This window comes from Camelina sativa, chromosome 4, assembly GCF_000633955.1.
Source record: "Camelina sativa cultivar DH55 chromosome 4, Cs, whole genome shotgun sequence".
Lineage (NCBI taxonomy): Eukaryota > Viridiplantae > Streptophyta > Magnoliopsida > Brassicales > Brassicaceae > Camelina > Camelina sativa.
In genome coordinates this window covers 1,889,723-1,911,846 of record NC_025688.1, presented here as the reverse complement: position 1 = coordinate 1,911,846, position 22,124 = coordinate 1,889,723, and the positions used below count along the sequence as shown (strand labels likewise).

The 22,124-nt window shown below is 39.8% G+C and overlaps 1 protein-coding gene across 1 annotated transcript; it reads left to right on the top strand.

Moving 5' to 3' along the window:
* LOC104783456 lies at positions 17,794-19,980 on the top strand. Its single transcript, XM_019244281.1, has 3 exons — positions 17,794-17,959; positions 18,220-19,486; positions 19,697-19,980. The coding sequence occupies exons 2-3, from the start codon at positions 18,226-18,228 to the stop codon at positions 19,903-19,905; spliced, it is 1,470 nt and encodes a 489-aa protein (XP_019099826.1). The 5' UTR covers positions 17,794-17,959; positions 18,220-18,225; the 3' UTR covers positions 19,906-19,980.

The following is a 22,124-nucleotide window of genomic DNA, read 5'->3' as shown; positions in this document are numbered from 1 at the left end:
ATTCAAATGCAAATAAAGGTACAAAAAATGCAATTGTCTCGAACTCTTTTGTAAAATAAATCAGTTCTCACTGCAAATATTATCTAAATTTAAAAACAGAAAATTCAAATCTCTTTGTAAAATTGAAGGTTAAAAATCAGCTTTAAAAACAAGTTTAGATTGTTCACAAAATTATTACATTAAATCTCTTTGCAGAAAATAATTTTGCTCATCAAAAGGTTTTATCAGGAAAATCAATTATACTCTCATATCAAATTATTTTCCTAAGATATTAATTCTAGGTGATCAATCAGAAATTAATATGAAGAACAACCTTAGATGAAGATCACAAAAGATAATGAATCCTAAAAATAATAGATCTAATAAACCATAAAAACCCTATGAAAAACTCTAAACCTAACAAGCAAACTACTCAGACATATTTAATGAAGAACAAAACATATTTTCTGAATAATAAGCAATTGAAATTAAGAAGTAAGAAGGGAGTTCAAGAATCTTCTCTCTACAGATGAAATCAGATCTATCTCTCCCAAAGCTCTCAATATCTCTTCTTTCCAATAGGTTACAGAAAAATAACTTTGGTTTTAACAATGACCATAAAAATCGTAAATATACTCTAAAACACGTCTTGGGCCTTAATTGCAAATAAGGGAAACTTGGGCAAATTTTGTAAATCTTCTAAAGCTTGTGGAGAAAACTTCTGATTGGCTTGTGGCAGTTGCATCGAACGATGCAGAGGTAGCATTGGTCGATGCATACTCTTGAACTCGTCTCTCACCTTTGTTGATCAGCCTTAATGCTTTGATTATGCTCCAAATCATCTTTTTTAGCTCCTTTGCGTTCCATCCGTGCCAATGGGTACTTAAACCTATAAAGACTCAAAAACAACCTAGAAAACAAATCAAAAGACTCCAAAAGCACACTTATACCATGGTTAAAAACCACAAAAACCATAATATATCAACTCCCCCTGACTTAGCCTTTGATTGCCCTCAAGCAAAACAAAAACTTAGACCTGTAAAAGAGGTTTGAAAACATGGAATTCACTCAACTGCAGGTAACTATTTTTCGCACTCTTCATCGCCTTGATCTTCAGAACTTACTTCATATACTTTGTCAATTGAAAAGTATCAACATTCCTTACTCAAATCCCACAATCCTTAGGAATCTCTAGTCTCACCATTGTCATCTCATTACATAAATTAAAGCAAGTACAAGTGAATTCTTACCTTGGTGTATCGATCAGTGGCATATGGACTCTCTTCAGGCCAAGACATTCTTCATACATCTCATTTCCTCTCCCTTTTCTCACTTCCAAGGGATTGATTTTTTTTTACTTTCAAACATTTTCTCTCTTTTTTTTTTAATCAAAGGTGTAAGCGAATATCGGGGTCATCGGTAATTTACCTACCCCTCGCTTCCAAGCTTTGTGTGATCATTTGACTCAAGAGTAGAATAATGGGGTCACAGGTAAATTACCTACCCCTCTAAACTGAAAAAAAATCATCTCATCTTTTACTCTCCTTTCTTCTTTTATTTCCTGATTTTTTTTTTAAAGTACCGAAGGGAACAGAGAGGGGAGACATACTTTGAAAAATTGCACTGTCCTGTATGGCCCGAAGAAAAAGTCTAGTCCACTGATTTCAAAATCCAAAGTAAGAGATTAAGTCCGGTTAAAATCCTGATAAAGTTGAGACAACGTTAGTTTAACCAGATATCCTTTGGATAAGGGCTTTCAGGATTGTTGATACAGCTCATAGTCTTTTTCTAAACTTCAGTTCTGAGATCAAGCATAATCAAGATTCATAAGAGTGTTAGCCAAAGCACAGAAACCATTAGTTAGATATCCTAATTCCAAAAATAAAAATATGAAAAATTTGACTCAAAAATATGGTTTTGACAGAAACAAGAAAGAAAAAGTAGTTAGTTAGTAAGTAGCCTCCCCCAGACTTAAACAACATTGTCCCTAGTGTCATCAAGCCTGAGATTGACTAAAAAAAAAAGAAAAATCAAATTGAAAAAGTAGTGAACGAATGAACCAAATCGTGTTACCAACTGTTAATCGTTGTGTCGACCGATTCAAAGACTGCATCGATCGATGCAAAGCTAAATCATTCAAAAATTCGACGTTGAATCTTGTTAGTTGAATTTCTCTCATGGATGTCAGCTCTGTTAAGAATCACTCAAACACAACATTAAATGCAACATGATAGATAATGGTTCATAATGCAATACAAGTTAAATCTGAAACAAATGACAAACTGACTCAAGAAAAAATAAAAATGACTCAAAGTGAAAGAGAAAAAGGATAAAAGAAACCGTAAACAAAATTAGGATCGATCCTCAAGATCAGCATCGCTACCGCTCCTTCCACCAAGGGGAGGAGAACGTGATTTGCGCCTAGTGGGACAGACGCAGCCACACCGAGACAATCGAGAAATCGCGTTCCAGATGGCACGCATGGTGGATATCTGGTACTCCTGGTAGGCTCCTTGACTTATAGTAGTAGAAGGTTGTGGTGGCTCAGGAAAATCTAACGCTGTAGTGCCAGAGGAGGAACCGAACTCAAAACCCCCAGCAGGGTGATCATCAGCAAAACCGTCAGCAGGTGTGGTAGTGCTCTGGCGACGGGAAGGTGATGGTATAACAAAATCAGCGGGACCAGGAAGAAAACGCAACTGCTCTGCATCCTCTCCAATAGTGGTGAGTTCTGGTCATGGCAATCTGATCAGATGAGTACCAGTAGAATCACAAAAACGCCATAGCATCTCCCTCTTCATCCAAGTGGAGTTCCTCAAATGCTCCTCATCAATAACGCACCTCTCCGTACAAATGGAGACAGAGTCAGTAGCAATATGCAGTCGCTGAAAAATAGGAGTAAGCACACTCCCCACATACTCTTTCTACCCACGCCCAAAAACCTTAACCTTCAGAGAGATCAAATGGGAAGCAAACACTGCACCATAGTTAACCCTCTCAGGGTCAACCCAGCTATCATCCTCAACAATCAAATCATAAATCCCATATGCTATTATTTCCAACTCAGTCACTCTCATCTTCCCAAGCTCCATCTTACACAAAATAGTGTTGGCTATGGCCCTAAAAATGTACCTGTTCACTGGATGCCTCACATCAGTCATAGTGGAACGTCGGGAATAATAATCGCCAATACCAAAGTAGGACCAGAGATGCGAGACATCTACAAACTCTCCTGGAAGTAAAACTCCCTCTGGCTATCTGCTAAAACCGTAAATATCACAAAGATCGGGTAAAGAAATCTCATACCGAACTCCTCTAATGAAGAAGGACAGACTTCTTTCACTAGCTTTCGGGACCTGCTCGTTCTGGAAAAGAAGGCGGATTGAAGCCATGAATTGCCGGACCAGCTCCGGAAAACAGTCATAGTAGTGAGTGCACATGGTCCCTAATCCAATCTTCTCCAAAAGTCTCAGCACCTCATCATGAATCCCAAGCCTCTGCATAGTAGCAGGATCAACAAACCGAGTTGGCTTGATCTCAACCTTCAGCCAGGCGTTGTAAAACAGAGTCTCATACTCTCCCCAAGTATCAAGTAGCGGTCGGTTGATGTAATCAAGCTTCTTAACTTCTTCATATGGACTCCCAGCCCATACATGTTGTGGTGCAATCCGGTGTCCTTCTCTTCTTGGCCATGGATCGTGACATGTGGCTTGAAGAGGGGCATTAGGAGCTGGAAGTGGTTGGATTGGCCTCAGTGGAACTGGAGGAGGAATCGCCGGCGGTGGAGCGGCGAAGTCTCTTCGATCTTTGGCGGGTCTTCATTGCTCTGAATTGGAAAACGGATGTGGGGATCGAGTAGAGGGGAGAAAACCGAGCAGTTTGGGCTTTGAATCGATGGATTTGATGAAGAACTGAGTGAGATATGATCGATTTAAGTTATGTTCTTCGCGGGTCGATGCAACTGTTTGGTCGATGCAACTGGGCTTAATCCGGCCCACCATCAATTCGATTATTTCCAAACCCAAAACCCGTTTAGTCCAATAACTTGATTTGGCCTTGCATCGACCGATGCACATGTTGTGTCGGTCGATGCACCTGTAAATGTTTTACGGTTTCCTGTATCATGAAACTCAAAACTGAAAATCAATATGTTAGTAAATCCTAAAAATTAAAATAAAAAATAAATAAATCTTACCAGTGGGTTGCCTCCCATTCAGCGCTTGTTTTAAGTCATTAGCTTGACTTGGCAGCGGATTAGGCAGAAGGTGCATCATCTAAACGCACACTGTGTCTGTCTGGTATCCCGGTATTAGCCCAATAATGCTTCACCCTCTGTCCATTGACAGTAAACTTCTCCCCCTTGGAGTTTAGCAGCACAACAGCTCCATAGGGTCAGACTTCTTGGATAGTGAATGGTCCGGACCAGCGAGAACAAAGCTTACCTGGAAACAACTTCAAGCGAGAGTTGTACAGAAGTACCTGATCATTAGGCTCAAAATTTCTGGAGATTATCTTCTTATCATGATAAGCCTTGGTTCTCTCCTTGTATAGCTTAGAGTTCTCAAATGCATGATGTCTAAACTCATCCAACTCATTCAGCTGAACCAACCTTCTTTCTGAAGCTGTCTTGACATCAAAATTCAGCAATTTAACTGTCCATGCTGCTTTGTGCTCTAACTCCACTAGAAGATGACATGTTTTCCCATAAAGCAGATGAAAAGGTGTAGTTCCAAGTGGTGTCTAATATGCAGTCCGATATGCCCAAAGTGCATCATCTAACTTGGCTGCCCAATCCTTTCTTGTAACACCCATTGTCTTCTCAAGGATTTATTTGATTTGGCGGTTAGAAACCTCAACTTGACCACTAGTCTGAGGATGATATGGGGTGGCTACTCTATGTTGAAGTCCATACTTCTTCAACAACTTATCAAACACTTTATTAATAAAGTGATTACCTCCATCACTGATAACAATCCGAGGCACTCCAAACCGTGGAAAGATAATGGTCTTCAACAGCTTAAGAACCACAACATAATCATTCTTGGGACTTGGAATAACTTCCACCCACTTGGAGACATAGTCAACAGCTACAAGGATGTACTTGTTCTTGTAAGAAGAAGGGAATGGTCCCATAAAATCAATGCCCCAACAATCAAACACTTCAACCTCAAGAATGAAGTTTTGTGGCATCTCATACCGTTTACTGATTTGACCCTTCCTCTGACAGGCATCGCATCTTGAGACAAACTCATGAGCGTCTTTGAACAGCGTTGGCAACCAAAATCCTGCTTGGAGAACTTTGGAAACTGTCTTGAATGTAGCAAAATGTCTGGCATAGTCGGATCCATGACAATGAAACAAAACGTCAGGTACCTCAGTTTCTGCTACACATCTTCTGTAAACTCCATCACTGCAATGCTTATACAAGTAAGGTTCATTCCAATAGTATCTCCTAAGATCTCTCAATAATTTCTTCTTTGCATACCTTGTAAACTTTTCTGGTTCCACCTCTGCAACAAGGTAATTCGCGATATCAGCATACCATGGTTGATCAGAAGTAGTTACAGCAGCCACGTCGTCGTCAAACTCATAACCCGATGATTCCAAATACGTGCGTCGATCGATGCATGGTACTGCGTCGGTCGATGCATTCACTAAGTCTTGTTCGTATCGAGATGCAGCATCGATCGATGCACCAGCTGTGTCGGTCGATGCATTGGCACGGGTCTGCAAAAATTTCCGAGATAATGTAGCTTGAGAACCAATATCAACAAAGTAGTCATTCTCCTTTAGCAGTGAATCATGAATTGGAACATCATCTTCTATCTTAATCCTTGATAAATGATCAGCTACTCCATTCTCTATCCATTTCTTGTCCTTAACCTCAATGTCAAACCTCAATGTCAAATTCTTGAAGAAGAAGAATCCATCTTAGTAACCTTGGCTTGGCCTCCTTTTTCTACATCAAGTATTTGAGTGCAGCATGATCTGTATGAACTATTACCTTTGATCCAACCAAGTAAGAACGAAACTTCTCAAAAGCAAACACTACTGCTAGCAGTTCCTTCTCTGTTGTTGCATAATTTCTTTAGGCATCATCAAGTGTTCTACTAGCATAGTAAATAACATGAAGTTTCTTATCCTTCCTTTGTCCTAGCACTGCTCCCACTGCAAAATCGCTGTCATCACACATTACCTCAAAAGGCAAATCCCAATCTGGTGGTTGAACAATTGGAGCACTCACAAGCTCTTGCTTAATCCGTTCAAAAGCTAAACGGCATTCATCAGTAAAATCAAACTTGACATCCTTGCATAATAGAGCTGAAAGTGGTCTAGCTATCTTACTGAAATCCTTGATGAAGCGTCTGTAGAACCCTGCATGTCCAAGAAAACTTCTTACCAACTTTACACTATCTGGTGGTTGAAGACCTGTCATCACTTCTATCTTAGCACGGTCAACTTCAATACCAGCTTCTTAAACCCTGTGACCAAGCACTATACCATCTCTAACCATAAAATGGCACTTCTCCCAATTAAGAACTAAGTGCTTCTCTTCACATCTAGCTAGCACTTTGCAGAGATTATCCAAACAGCTCTTGAATGAAGACCCATATATAGAAAAATCATCCATGAAAACCTCCATGTAATCTTCAATCATCTCTGAAATGTCGCAGGAGCATTACAGAGACCAAAAGGCATTTTGCGGTATGCAAAAGTATCATATGGACAAGTGAAAGTCGTCTTCTCCTGGTCATCGGGATGAATCGGAATCTGGAAAAATCCGGAGTAACCATCCAAAAAGTAGTAGTATGGATGATTAGCTAACCTCTCAAGCATATGATCAATGCACATCTGGTGTCCGGTGATTGTCCGTGTCGGAATCAGTTCATTCTTGTCATTCTTCACCACTGTAACTCCACCCTTCTTAGGAACAACATGAACTGGACTAACCCATTTGCTATCAGAAATTGGGTAGATAATCCCAGCATTCAGCAATTTCATGATCTCCTTTTTGACAACATCTTGCAAATTCGGATTTAGCCTCCTCTGATGCTCAATAGATGTCTTAGCTCCTTCCTCAAGATGAATCCTATGCATGCACAAGTCCGGAGAAATCCATGCAATATCATCAAGAGAATAACCAAGAGCTTTGCGAAACTTGCGCAGCTTGCTTAGCAATAAAGTGAGCTCTGCATTGTTTAAGGAAGCATTAACAATAACAGGACAAGAAGAATTTTCACCTAGAAATGCATACCTTAACCCTTGCAGGAAGTGTCTTGAGATCTAGCTTTGGAGCTTTCTCAAGGCTCCAATCTGATAGTTTCTCAGCTTGTGAAGAAGTACCAACCAATTCCTCTTTTGCAACCAACTTCTTCACTTGCTCATTAGCATCTAGTAGCTTGACATACCCAACAGAAATGTCATCTAAATGCTCAGCTTCTTCAGTAGAAGCAACCAATGCTCTCAAGAGGATCTTCACGATGCAGCTCCTTGAAAATCTCTTCAGCAAGATTAGACAATGTATCCACATAAAAAGTTTGACCATCTATTGTTGGCCTCTTAACCAGCTTATCCATGTCAAAACGCATCTGCAAATCTCCAACATTAAGACCAATCTGTCCTTTCTTAACATCAATAATAGCTCCACCAGTAGCTAAGAATGATCTTCCCAAGATTAAAGGATGCTTAGGCTCTTCTTCATAATTCAAGACCACAAAATCAGTAGGTATCAAACAATTACCAATCTTAATTGGAACATCTTCAAGAATACCTTTAGGAATGCGAACTGATCTGTCTCATTTTGTGGCTCTGGCTCAAAAATCTCAACATCTTCAGCAAAATGGACTGACTTCTTTCCAACAAGAAGGTTATGAACTGTATCCAACTTGGCATTCACTGTAGCAAACTGATTTGAATCACACCCTTCATGTGCTCTTTTCCGCTCAAAGTCTGCATTCTTGGTACTGTTGCTTGATGCTAGCCTTTCAATCAATTGTTCAGCTTCATCTGGATACCTTGTCTTGAAATTCCCATCACTAGCAGCATCCAAAGCCATCTGATACCTCCAATCAATACCACTGAAGAAGATACTAATCAATTGCACCTTTGAGAACCCATGATGTGGATAGTCTCTCTGAAATGCTTTGAACCTCACCCAAGCAGCTTTGTACGATTCAGCAGGTCCTTGTCTAAAGGTGGAGAGCTTAATCCTCAGTTCATCAGACATCGCATCATCATAGAAGTAGTTCAAAAATGCCACCTTGATGTCATTCCAGGTCTTCAGAGATCCTGGTTTGAGTTTCCTTAGCCAATAAGAGGCTTCTCCAGCAAGAGAGTAGGGGAAGAGCTTGCAATAGAGATAGTCCTCTGTAAATCCATTAGCTTTTATGATTGTGACTATATCCTCAAAATGCTCAATATGGTCTAGAGGCTTCTCATGGGGCAAATTCTGGAATGGTCTTTGGCCGACAAGAGCGAAGTAGGTAGGCTTCAACTCAAAATCATTCCTAGGGAATTGAGGAGGGACAATTTCAGAGCGGTTCTCATAGAACAAGTCTGGTCTGTTGAAGTCCGCAAGAGTCTTGACAAGCTCTCCATTGTTATCCCTTCTGCCTTGAAGGTTCTGCTGGTCGTTACCATCCAAATCCGCACCATTCGCACCAGCTTTGGCATTGCGTCCATCGACGCCAATGTTGCATCGGTCGATGCCATCATTGCGTTGATTGACGCGACGTGCATTCTCATCGGCCACGAAGAGTTTTTCCTGGATAACCCGTCCTTCAACATCAAGTTTCTGGCCTTGCTCTTTGTGCACATGACCCTCTCTGGCCTCATCAAATGTCAGAATGATTGGATTGACCATCTTTGATGATTTGGCTGCTTTGTTTTTGTCACGCTATAGTTTTCCCAACTCTTGGTTCGTAAGATTCAAGGTAGGACCGGTTTGATTTTTCTTGGTGTTGGGCTTAGGCATATACCAGAAACACACAAGAGAAAAGAAACAAAAGCGTGTGAGTCAAATAAGAAAAAAAAAAAGATTTAGACAAAATCAAAGACTTTAATGTAATGGTGAATCAAAAGAGTCCCCGGCAACAGCGCCAAAATTTGATATGCTCAAATTGTAATACCCTAATGGTACTAACAGCCTTGCAGTTGTAATACTCTAGGGGTCGAATCCAAAAAGACTCTAGATCACACAATAGACTTATTAATCTTTTAATTATGCTAAATCAAAATATTAATTTAAAAGTAATGCAGAAACAGAAATTAAAAGGTGTCTTAAATTCAAAGTATCAAAGAGCTAGGCAAAGGGAATTTTTTCAGGAAATTACAGATTATTAAATCAATAAATTAATAGGATTCAAGCAATTAAAAACAAATCAGTTCTCTCTGCAAATAATATCTAAATTTAAAACCAGAAAATCCAAATCTCTTTGTAAAATTCAAGGTTAAAAATCAGCTTTAAAAACAAGTTTAGATTGTTCACAAAATTATTAAATCAAATCTCTTTCCAAGAAATAATTTTGCTCATCAAAAGGTTTTATTAGGAAAATCAATTATACTCTCATATCAATTTATTTTCCTAAGGTATTAATTCTAGGTGATCAATCAGGAATTAATATGAAGAACAATATAAGATGAAGATCACAAAAGATAATGAATCCTAAACATAATAGATCTAATAAACCATAAAAACCCTATGAAAAACCATAAACCTAACAAGAAAACTACTCAGACATATTTAATGAAGAATAAAACATATTTTCTGAATAATATGCAATTGAAATTAAGAAGTAAGCAGGGAGTTCAAGAATCTTCTCTCTACAGATGAAATCAGATCTATCTCTCCCAAAGCTCTCAATATCTCTTCTTTCCAATAGGTTGCAGAAAAATAACTTCGGTCTTAACAATGACCATAAAAACTCTAAATATACTCTAAAACACGTCTTGGGCAAATAAGAGAAACTTGGGCAAATTTTGTAAATCTTCTAAAGCTTGTGGAGAAAACTTATGATTGGCTTGTGGCAGCTGCATCGATCGATGCAGAGGTAGCATCGGTCGATGCATACTCTTGAACTCGTCTCTCACCTTCGTTGATCAGCCTTAATGCTTTGATTATGCTCCAAATCATCCTTTTTAGCTCATTTGCGTTCCATCCGTGCCAATGAGTACCTAAACCTATAAAGACTCAAAAAAAACTTAGAAAACAAATCAAAAGACTCAAAAAGCACACTTATACCATGGTTAAAAACCACAAAAACTATGATATATGAACCCCCAAAACTTATCTCTTGATATTCCCCTATTAAAAAAGTAAGGGGATGAGGTTTGAAAGTGGGGACTCATAACCTCATAGTGTCAAGAGAAGGATTCAAGTTATAGTCCTTAAAGATAGTTTAGCGGTGCTAAGATCAGTCAACATACTAAAAAATATTTCTCTATCCTTATCACAATACATCGATATAGTTCATCCTCCAACTAACAGTAAAGACTTTCGATTTCAAAGAACATCTCTTTCACATTCAGTAAAGTGTTAAGCGAATTCTTGCAAATAGAAAGTGAATCAAGCTCAATCTGTTTTAAGGATAAGGCTTTTGGAGGTAGGTTTCAAATAGTATTTTCAGGTGGCTTACTCTCAAACAAGAAGGAATTCTAGACAATTGTGAAAACAATCTAAGAGTGAGAACAATTGGGGCATACAAAGCTTAGCTCTTGATGATCTACCCTCCTAGAAGCTTTTCAATCTGATTCTNATTGGATTGACCATCTTTGATGATTTGGCTGCTTTGTTTTTGTCACGCTATAGTTTTCCCAACTCTTGGTTCGTAAGATTCAAGGTAGGACCGGTTTGATTTTTCTTGGTGTTGGGCTTAGGCATATACCAGAAACACACAAGAGAAAAGAAACAAAAGCGTGTGAGTCAAATAAGAAAAAAAAAAAGATTTAGACAAAATCAAAGACTTTAATGTAATGGTGAATCAAAAGAGTCCCCGGCAACAGCGCCAAAATTTGATATGCTCAAATTGTAATACCCTAATGGTACTAACAGCCTTGCAGTTGTAATACTCTAGGGGTCGAATCCACAAAGACTCTAGATCACACAATAGACTTATTAATCTTTTAATTATGCTAAATCAAAATATTAATTTAAAAGTAATGCAGAAACAGAAATTAAAAGGTGTCTTAAATTCAAAGTATCAAAGAGCTAGGCAAAGGGAATTTTTTCAGGAAATTACAGATTATTAAATCAATAAATTAATAGGATTCAAGCAATTAAAAACAAATCAGTTCTCTCTGCAAATAATATCTAAATTTAAAACCAGAAAATCCAAATCTCTTTGTAAAATTCAAGGTTAAAAATCAGCTTTAAAAACAAGTTTAGATTGTTCACAAAATTATTAAATCAAATCTCTTTCCAAGAAATAATTTTGCTCATCAAAAGGTTTTATTAGGAAAATCAATTATACTCTCATATCAATTTATTTTCCTAAGGTATTAATTCTAGGTGATCAATCAGGAATTAATATGAAGAACAATATAAGATGAAGATCACAAAAGATAATGAATCCTAAACATAATAGATCTAATAAACCATAAAAACCCTATGAAAAACCATAAACCTAACAAGAAAACTACTCAGACATATTTAATGAAGAATAAAACATATTTTCTGAATAATATGCAATTGAAATTAAGAAGTAAGCAGGGAGTTCAAGAATCTTCTCTCTACAGATGAAATCAGATCTATCTCTCCCAAAGCTCTCAATATCTCTTCTTTCCAATAGGTTGCAGAAAAATAACTTCGGTCTTAACAATGACCATAAAAACTCTAAATATACTCTAAAACACGTCTTGGGCAAATAAGAGAAACTTGGGCAAATTTTGTAAATCTTCTAAAGCTTGTGGAGAAAACTTATGATTGGCTTGTGGCAGCTGCATCGATCGATGCAGAGGTAGCATCGGTCGATGCATACTCTTGAACTCGTCTCTCACCTTCGTTGATCAGCCTTAATGCTTTGATTATGCTCCAAATCATCCTTTTTAGCTCATTTGCGTTCCATCCGTGCCAATGAGTACCTAAACCTATAAAGACTCAAAAAAAACTTAGAAAACAAATCAAAAGACTCAAAAAGCACACTTATACCATGGTTAAAAACCACAAAAACTATGATATATGAACCCCCAAAACTTATCTCTTGATATTCCCCTATTAAAAAAGTAAGGGGATGAGGTTTGAAAGTGGGGACTCATAACCTCATAGTGTCAAGAGAAGGATTCAAGTTATAGTCCTTAAAGATAGTTTAGCGGTGCTAAGATCAGTCAACATACTAAAAAATATTTCTCTATCCTTATCACAATACATCGATATAGTTCATCCTCCAACTAACAGTAAAGACTTTCGATTTCAAAGAACATCTCTTTCACATTCAGTAAAGTGTTAAGCGAATTCTTGCAAATAGAAAGTGAATCAAGCTCAATCTGTTTTAAGGATAAGGCTTTTGGAGGTAGGTTTCAAATAGTATTTTCAGGTGGCTTACTCTCAAACAAGAAGGAATTCTAGACAATTGTGAAAACAATCTAAGAGTGAGAACAATTGGGGCATACAAAGCTTAGCTCTTGATGATCTACCCTCCTAGAAGCTTTTCAATCTGATTCTACTCTTTTCCCATTCCTTTTTTTATTCAACACCCAAAAACATAAACCGTTAACACCCTTGATCTTAACTTTTTTTTTTGCAATCCGTAAGATATTAACTTTGAATAGCTAGCTCTCTTTTACAACTTTTTTCTTCTTTGCTATACTCCTATTCTTTTTGTTTTCTCTTTTCTTTTATCTTTTTTTTCTTTCTAGGAGACTATAGCAAAACTTTTCTCATTTTTTTTGTACTTAGACACTTAGAGCTAATTAAACAAAACTTTTATCCTCAACCCAATCCGGAATAAACATGATGTAACGTGCGTGAAACAAAATCCCGGTTTAGGATGTGCATCGATCGATGCAGACGATGCTCGTTTAGCTCGTTTAGGATGTGCGTGAAACAAAATCCCGGTTTGGAAACCCTAGGGGTGTGTATAAAAGGGAAGCTCGACGTGTTAGTGTGTGTTTTAGTATTTTGTCGTTTCTGGAAGTTGAGAGAAGGAGACATCTTTGTAAAATCATTATGTGAGTCTTTTGTGCATGTTGCTGGAGGGATCTGTCCGTGGGAAGGGAGATATGAACGTGGAGTGACGTTTGGAGGCTTCTAGAAGGCTTGGATCTTGGTGTTTTTTGTCCTTTTCTTTCTAAATCAAGGTGAATGCGGGACCATGGCTTATCTACGCGATTAGATGTGTGTTTTTTGTGTGTTAGCTAGACTTGGATTTCAGTCGGCTTATGATGTATGGGGGCTGAGCGATGGAGTCTGAGGAGACACAGGTCAGGATGTTCATGAGGGTCCACTACAGGGAGGACTTACGCCCCAAGGGCAGACCTAGTGGAGATTGCACCTGCGAGCAAGGACGACCTGAGGGAGCAAGCCGTGGTGGTTAGCCCAACAGTTCGGACAGAGGATATGCTGGAGAAGATCATTACTGGCAAAGGCCGCAAGCCGGTGCTGGGACAGAGGAGAAAGTCGGAGGACATGTCGGGTATGCTGCAAGGGGGGTGAGGTTGTTTTGGGTGCGGAGGCAGGGATCACAGGTTGGCAGACTGTCCCAAGAAAGGTGACACACAGGAAAATCGTTGATTGTGTTATCATTGTGGGGAGGAGAGGCATATCAGACCTTTTTGTCCTAAGTGGAGGAAGATGTTGGAGGTAGTGGCGCAGCCGAGGGGAGGACTGGGTGCCCAACCGGGAGTTTAGTTTTTGCTTCTAGTTCTTTTTCTTTCGGTTATGTATTTTTGTTTGGAATTGTAAAAGATTCTTGCATTTGAGGTTTTAATAAAAATGGAGTTTTTTTTGGACATTTGACTTGTGTGTCATGTGGAAAAAGAAATCGCTCGAGATTTCATTACATGGAAAGTTTCCATAAATAGAAAGTTTTATGACTAGTTAGAATTTGTCTATTTTTGGAAAGAGTGCATGTGAACATATAAAGTGGTTGGGATGTTTTGGAGTGTGGCCTAGGAGTTACCAAGGTGGAGGTGATGTTCCGGAAGGGAATATAGTGGTTGGTAGTGTAGTGACGGACCCTCACTACAGGATAAATTTATCCTAAGGAATGGTCCCTGGAAAGACTCGAAAGCAAAGAGAGAATGAAGCAGAGAAGGACTGATCAGTTGGACGGACTAATGGACATGCGTACAGGCGTACGCGGTATCCACAGGACAGCGTACGGGGATGGACGAGTGTGTAAGATTTAGAGTAGAAGAAGTGTAACTTAAAGAACACAAGAGATAGAAGAGTTAGCGGTTTAGAGTGGAGAGAGTGTAGAAGTGTAAAGTGTAAAGGAGAAGAATAATTCTCACTTCTTACTTGATTTAGTTCATAGATACATTCTAAATATAGACTCTACAAAGAGGAATATGTTGTACAAAGATTCTATGCACAAATATCCTAGGTGATAGTGACATCCTAAGCTTAAGGCAACATGTGACTTCTTATGCGTCCCACTTGCTTGACTCGCTAACGGTCACATAAGAAGGATCTAGAGAGAGTTGACATTTCTTCACACGAATCTGGTGAAGCTTCTCATGGGCCTCAATCATAAGCGGCGAGATGGTACGGACGGCCTCTTTCTCTCCTTGTATGGATGACTGTACGGACGGTGCTTCTTCATGATCTCAACTTATACTCCCCCTCAAGCTTAATCTTTGAGATTCCGAGAATAAGCTTGCAACTGTGATCACCTACCTCGTTAAAAACCATAGTATAGAAAACCACTTGGGAAAAACTATACATAAGGGAAAAAGAGTGTAGGAGCAAGTGAAAGAGAGTTCATGGTCTTGTAAGATCCATGAGGCCAAGTTTGGAGCGTATGTATTCACACACTTGGGGACTAGCTGCTTTGGTGAAGACGTCGGCCAGTTGCTCGGAGCTTTCGGTGTAGCATGGCAAACTAACTCCTAGTTGAATTTGCTCCTGAACCTTATGACAATCAACCTCGATTTGTTTTGTTCGCTCATGAAACACCGAATTTGATGCAATGTGTATGGCTTCTTGGTTGTCGCAATGCATGGTGATCGGTTTTGTTGATTCAACACTAAGGTCCTTGAGAAGCTTCTTTAACTACATCAACTCGGTAGTGATTTTTCTCATCGCTCTATACTCTGCTTCGGCACTAGAGAGAGACACCACTTTTTGCTTCTTGCTCTTCCATGTGATGAGATTGCCTCCTAGAAATGTGCAATATCCAGTGGTTGAACGCCGATCTTCTCTATCTCCTGCGTAGTCTGCATCACAATAGCCTACGAGTTCCATGTTTTCATTCTGTCCCATCCAAATGCCTTGTCCTGGCGATCCCTTGATATACTTTAGGATTCGGTTGACTATGTTTCAATGATGAATGGTTGGAGCTTGCATATGTTGGCTTGCCTGATTCACAGCAAAGCAAATGTCAGGTTTGTAATAGTAAGATAGATAAGCTTACCAACTAGACGGCAGTATTGAGTGACATCTTCAAATGGAGTGACATCATCCAAGGGAGTTGATATTGGTTTCGCTCCAAGTTTTCCTACTTCATTCAAAAGCTCAAGTGCATATTTTCTTTGAGATAAGAACAGTCCCTCTTGAGAGCGACATACTTCTATCCCAAGAAAATACTTTAACTCACAAAGGTCTTTAATATCAAATACTGATTTGAGATAAGTTTTAGTGTCTTGCATGCCTACCGTGTCATTCCCATATATGATGATGTTGTCAATATACAAGAGAATGATGATAATACCTTTGCTGCTCGGAAGTGTGAAGAGTGTATGATCTGCTTCCGATCTCTTGAACCCTCGATCGATCAGAGTCTTGCTTAGTTCATGATACCACGCCCTAGGCGATTGTTTCAGCCCATAGATAGCATTCTTGAGCTTGAATATCTTTCCTGGTTCGATGGTATTTTCTAGGCTGGGTGGAGGTCTCATGTAGACTTCATCTTCAAGTTCCCCTTGTAGAAAAGCATTCTTGACATCCATTTGCCATAATTCCCAACTCATATTTGTAGCCAAGGATAGAACCACTCATACCATATGGAGCTTAGCAACTGGAGCAAACGTATCAAGATAGTCCTCCCCATACATTTGTGTAAATCCTCTTGCTACAAGCCGTGCTTTATAGCGCTCAATCTCCCCCCATCACTCTTGTATTTTATAGTGAAGATCCACCGCGATGTCACTGCTTTCTTGCCCTTTGGTAGGTCAGCCTCATCCCATGTGTGGTTTTGTTCCATGGCGGTTTTCTCAGCTTCCACAGCATTGCACCACACTTTGTGCTTCTTAGCTTCTTTATAGGTTTGAGGCACCCAATGTTTGTTAACTTGTCCAAGAAAAACTTGGTGCTCCAAAGGGAAATGTGCAAGAGTGCATACGACTTGAATTGGATGAGCAACGACTACATTGTTGTAGTACACCCTAGTGACATTCTTAAGCCGTTGACTTCGCCTTAGAGGAATGACATCACCAGGATTTTCGTCCTCATCAGGTTCTTCAGTGACTTCACTCGGCACCGGCTCGACATTATGGTTGAAATTTTCAGTGACGTCACTCGGCATCGGCTCTTGATTATCTTGGTCTAGGCTCACATCCTTTGAGTTGGATGCGTCAGTGGAGTTATCTTCAGGTAGCACTGGTGATTGTTCCATTGAGTTTAGATCACTGTGGTTCAAATTGGTTCGATCATTTTCAACTCCAAGTCGTTCAAGGATAATGCGGAGATTGCTTGCCCGATCAGATGGTGAATTGGACAAGTCTTTAAGCTCTTCCCAATTCTTCTTGTCATAGTACCCACAGGATTCTACAGTCTTAACATCACGCGACACCAACACCCTTTTTGTTTCTGGTTCATAGCACTTATACCCTTTTTGTGTTGTAGAATAACCGATGAGCATACTCTTGGTGCTTTTTGCATCTAGCTTGTCACATAGTTCTCCTGGTTTTAAAACAAAACAAATGCACCCAAAGACTCGTACGTGATCAAAGGTTGGAGTTTCTTTGTTTAATACCTAAAAAGGAGAAGTGTCTTGGAGAATCTTGGTCGGTAGTCGGTTGATGAGGTAGCATGTGGCAAGAACAGCATCTCCCCAAAAACGTTTTGGAACGTTTGTATGAAACATCATGGACCGAGCAACCTCCATTAGATGTCTATTCTTTCTTTCGGCCACACCATTTTGTTGTGGAGTGTAAGGGCAGCTTGTTTGATGAATAATTCCATGGTTTGAGAGATGTTGTTTAAAAGCATGACTTGTATATTCCCCACCATTATCTGATCTCAAAATTTTAATCTTGGCATTATAGTGGTTAGTCACATAATTTTGAAAACTAACAAAAGCTTCAAGAACTCTATCTTTTGTAGGAAGAAGAGTTATTCAAGTATACTTGGATTTTTCATCAATAAAAGTAACAAAATACTTTTGATTTTCTCTAGACAAACAAGGAGAAGTCCAAACATCTGAGTGAACAAGATCAAAGCAATTCTCATAATAGTTAAAGACTTAGGAAAGACAGATTTGCAATGTTTACCAAGAATGCAAGGCTCACACTCATTATTTTTAAAAGAAATACTTGGAAACACAAGTTCTAAAGCTCTAGTGTGAGGGTGTCCTAGTCTAGCATGCCAAATGGTACTATTCGCTTTAAAAACAAAGGCAACATTGCTTCGATGATGTCTCAACTTAATCATATCTCGATCTTCTGATTCCGCAATCGGCCGCTTGGTTGTCATCACCGATTGTGAAAGATATGATTTCGTTGGATTTGATTCTGGTCTTGTGGGGGTTTGCTTATCGTTTTATTGGGCGATTCAAGTGTGACAAAGAAACTAGAAAGAGGAAGATTTGGTTTCCACTTGTTTCGGGTAAGCAAATATCGTATTTGTCTCTGCTTCGAGATTTTCTAGCTGGCTTCAGGATTTTTCATTTATTGGCGATAGTGGTTTCCATTTGTGGTCATTGGGTATATATTTGGCTTTGTGTTGTGTTCGGCTACATCATCTCACCTTCTTCTTTCTTTATCCGAGCTTCAATTTTCTTACGAGACACAGTTGATTTCAAGTTGTTATCGTGGTGTGTTTTCGTGACTTCAAGGGTTTCTTATACGTTTTCTGGTTTTGTTAAGGTTGTTATGGCTCAAATGAATCTCAACAAAGGCAAGGCGGATTTGGTCAGAACAGAGACGGTGAAAATCTCAAACTCTCTGATGGCTCAACGTATTCAGCAGTTCTCTCTCACTCTCATTGGGAGATTGATGAACCCGATGGTCCAGCGTATGGAATCTCTGTTGGCTAACTTGCCAAAGATCTGGAAGCTTGAAGAGAGGGTTGAAGGTGCTGATTTGGGACAGGACACTTTTCAGTTTAACTTTCAAACCGAGGAAGATCTTCAAGGGGTGCTAAGGAACGGTCCTTACCATTTCGATAACTGGATGTTATCATTGGTTCGGTGGGAACCCATCATCTCCGATACTTACCCTTCTGCTATTAACTTTTGGGTGAAAGTTTCAGGGATCCCAATGCACTTTTGGGAGGCTGCAACACTCCAGGCTATTGGTAAGAAAGTAGGAATTCTCCATGATGTAGATGAGGAATCTGGTAGCTTGTTTGTCACTATAAATGGGTTTAATCCACTCATTTTTCACCTGGTGGTTCCGTTTAATACTGGTGATGAGGTGGTGGCCTCATTAGAGTATGAGAAGCTCCTTGGTTTTTGCAGTCACTGTTTCAGGCTGACACATGATGTGAAGTTCTGTCCAGAGCTAAGCAAGAATGAGGGGGGTCGTGGTCCATGGAATAAGCCATTGGTAAAACTGATTGTTCAACACTTTGAAGGGGCCTGGGAAAAGCCAAGGAAGTTTGCTAAGTGCTCATTGGATTTTAATTCAGAGGTAACCAGAGATAGGAATTATCAGCAGCAGCGTATTGGTGAGAGTTCAAAGAGTGGTTTCAGATATCAGGCAAAGAATCAGGGAGATATGGGTCAGCAAAGGGTTTCTGGGAGATATACGGAGGGCAGAGAGGGTCCGGGTAATGTTATGGTCCAACAAGCACGATCGCATCCTCCTAGGAAGGGGAATGGACCGGCCTGGCCTAAGCCTTTGTATCAGGCGAAGCAGAATAATGTTTTGCAGGTTGGGGGTGTCCTTGAGCCTGAAGTCCCTTTGGCTGTTGATATGGTGGACCGAGAGAAGGATGCAATGATGGAGGATGCTATTGGGGCTAGTGGAGGAGACAATGAGGCTGGTTTCTCCGTGAGTTCTGATGATCTCCTTGAGGATGGGGAATACCAGGAGGATGAGGGTCAGGCTGACGATACTGCTGCGGATGATGAGGATGCTCAGGCGGATACAGAGAAGGGTGTGTCAGAGACCGATGATGACACTCCACAAGGTACCGTTTCACTCTCTCCTTCCCTTGTTATGGATTTGGGGCATGTTAATAAGGCAATGAAAAAGATTGAGTTAGGAAATTCTAAGGTTGTCAAGGTAAAGAGAGCTGGTCTCTCGGCCTCTAAGGGTGGTAGGGATAAAAGACATGTTGTAGCTATAGCTTCGCCTGGTAAAAGATTATTAGCTAAGGCTCTATTGTTGAAAACTGCAGGTGATGCTGCAAAGAGTAAAGGGATTGCCAGGCCAAGCCAGAAGAAGTCAGAGGGTGGCAATATGGGAGGAGGAACCCGCAAAATGAAGAAAGGGATGGTGGCTCTCCGAAACCGCCGGCTCAAACGTGAAGATCATGAGTTGGAACTGTCAGGGCATTGGTGCGGATCTGACAGAGAACTATTTAAAGGATTTGTGGAAGCAGAATAAACCAGATGTCTTATTTTTATCAGAAACAAAAAAATGTTTTTCCTATTTATAAAAGTTTCAGAATAATTTTCGTTATCAGCATTTGTATATGGTTGAACCCTGTGGGTCTAGCGGTGGTTTAGCTATTTTTTATGATAATAATATAAAACTTGAAGTTCTTTCTGCTTGTGATCGGTTAATTGATGTTCAAGCTTTTTTGGGATCTCAAATCTTTTTTATTACTTTTTTTATTACTTTCTGCAGGTGGTTTGGGACAAATTAATTCAAATTGGTGCTATTCGGCAGGATCCTTGGTTTATGATTGGTGATTTTAATGAACTTATTAGTAATCATGAAAAATCGGGAGGCGCGATAAGACCGGCTTCATCATTCCTTCCGTTTATCTCAATGATTAGAGAATGTGGGATGTTAGAGTTTCCGTGTTATGGAGATTCTCTTTCATGGCGAGGTAATCGCTACAATAACCAGGTGGTCCGTTGTAGGTTGGATCTTGCTTTAGGAAACGAAGATTGGCATACACTCTTTCCGTGTTCGCGGGTGGATTATTTGGAAATGATAGGATCGGATCATCGTCCTATATTAGCCTCTTGTGCGAAAGCTGAGGGACGACGTTTTCGTCAATTTCGTTTCGACAAGAGGTGGATGGGGAAAGACGGGTTTTCCGGAGCTGTGGAATCGGGGTGGAATCGTACTAAAAATTTCAGGATACCAATGTTTGTGGATAAAATCAAAAATTGTAGGAATTCTATTTCATGGTGGAGGAAGCAGAATGTTCCGAATAATAACACTCTTATCTCTTCTCTAAAGACGGCTTTAGAGGATGCTAAAAGCGATGATTCTATTTCACAAGCGGAGATTCACATTATTGAGAAGAAGTTAAAGGATGCATATCATGATGAGGAACTGTATTGGCAATAGAAAAGTCGAAAATTTTGGTTACGGGTGGGGGATAAGAATACTAGTTTCTTTCATGCATCTACTAAACAGAGGAGGACTAGGAATAAGATTGTGGGACTGTTTGATTCAGAGGATGTTTGGGATGAATCGAATGAAGGTATGGAGAGGATTCGTCTGATTACTTCAATAAGCTATTTGCTCAATCGGATGTGAGTGGTATTTCAGAAATGGTTCAAGCGGTCAATCCTTTTATCACCGAGCCTATGAATCGGGAGTTAACTAAGGATATATCAGAGATAGAAGTTCGTAAGGCCTTATTTGCAATGCATCCGGAGAAAACCCCGGGTCCGGATGGGATGACCGCATTTTTCTTTCAGAGGTTTTGGCCTCACCTTAAAGGGGATCTGGTTGCTCTCGTTAGGGATTTCTTTCGGACTGGGAAATTTGACCCCAGAATTAATGAAACTAATATTTGTCTGATCCCAAAGGTTGATGTGCCTAAGAGGATGGCAGAATTCAGGCCTATTAGTTTGTGTAATGTGGGTTACAAAATTATATCGAAGGTTTTGTGCTTCCGTTTAAAAAAGATTTTGCCCTCGATTATACCGGCCTTTGTGTCTGGACGGTTAATTACAGATAATATTCTGGTGGCACAAGAGATGTTTCACGGTTTACAGACCAATAGGATGTGCAAGTCGGATTTTTTGGCTTTCAAAACGGATATGAGTAAGGCCTATGACCGAGTAGAATGGAATTTTCTGAAGGCGGTCTTAATAAGGCTAGGATTTGATTCCCGATAGATTTCTTGGATAATGTGGTGTGTGAGTTCGGTCTCCTATCAGGTGTTGCTTAATGGTCAACCACGTGGCTCCATTTTGCCAAAACGAGGCCTGCGACAGGGGGATCTTTTATCCCCTTATTTGTTTATTTTGTGTACAGAGGTGCTGATTGCTAATATAAAAAAGGCAGAGAGGGAAGGAAAAATATCAGGCATTAAGATTGCCCGGGATTCCCCCCCTATTTCTCATTTGTTGTTCGTGGATGAAGAACAATGTTCAACGGTTATGGATGCCATAGGCAATTATGGTAAAGCATCCGGCCAGGAGGTAAATTTAGATAAATCATCGATCATGTTTGGTAAAAAGGTGCCTGCAGAGGTCAAGGACAAGGTTAAATCTGTCATTGGAATTTCCAATGAAGGGGGAATGGGCTCCTATTTGGGATTCCCAGAGAGCCTTAGTGGTTCAAGAGTCCAAGTCTTCGGTTACGTTCGGGATAGGATGAACGACCGGGTTAATGGTTGGACGGAAAAATTTTTATCT

What these genes read in the sequence shown, in the direction of transcription:
- LOC104783456 (XM_019244281.1), top strand. Translation starts at nt 18,226, where the DNA reads ATGGCTCAAATGAATCTCAACAAAGGCAAGGCGGATTTGGTCAGAACA. An exon ending in CGATGATGACACTCCACAAG is followed by an intron (nt 19,487 to 19,696) that starts GTACCGTTTCAC and finishes TGAAAACTGCAG; the next exon opens with GTGATGCTGCAAAGAGTAAA.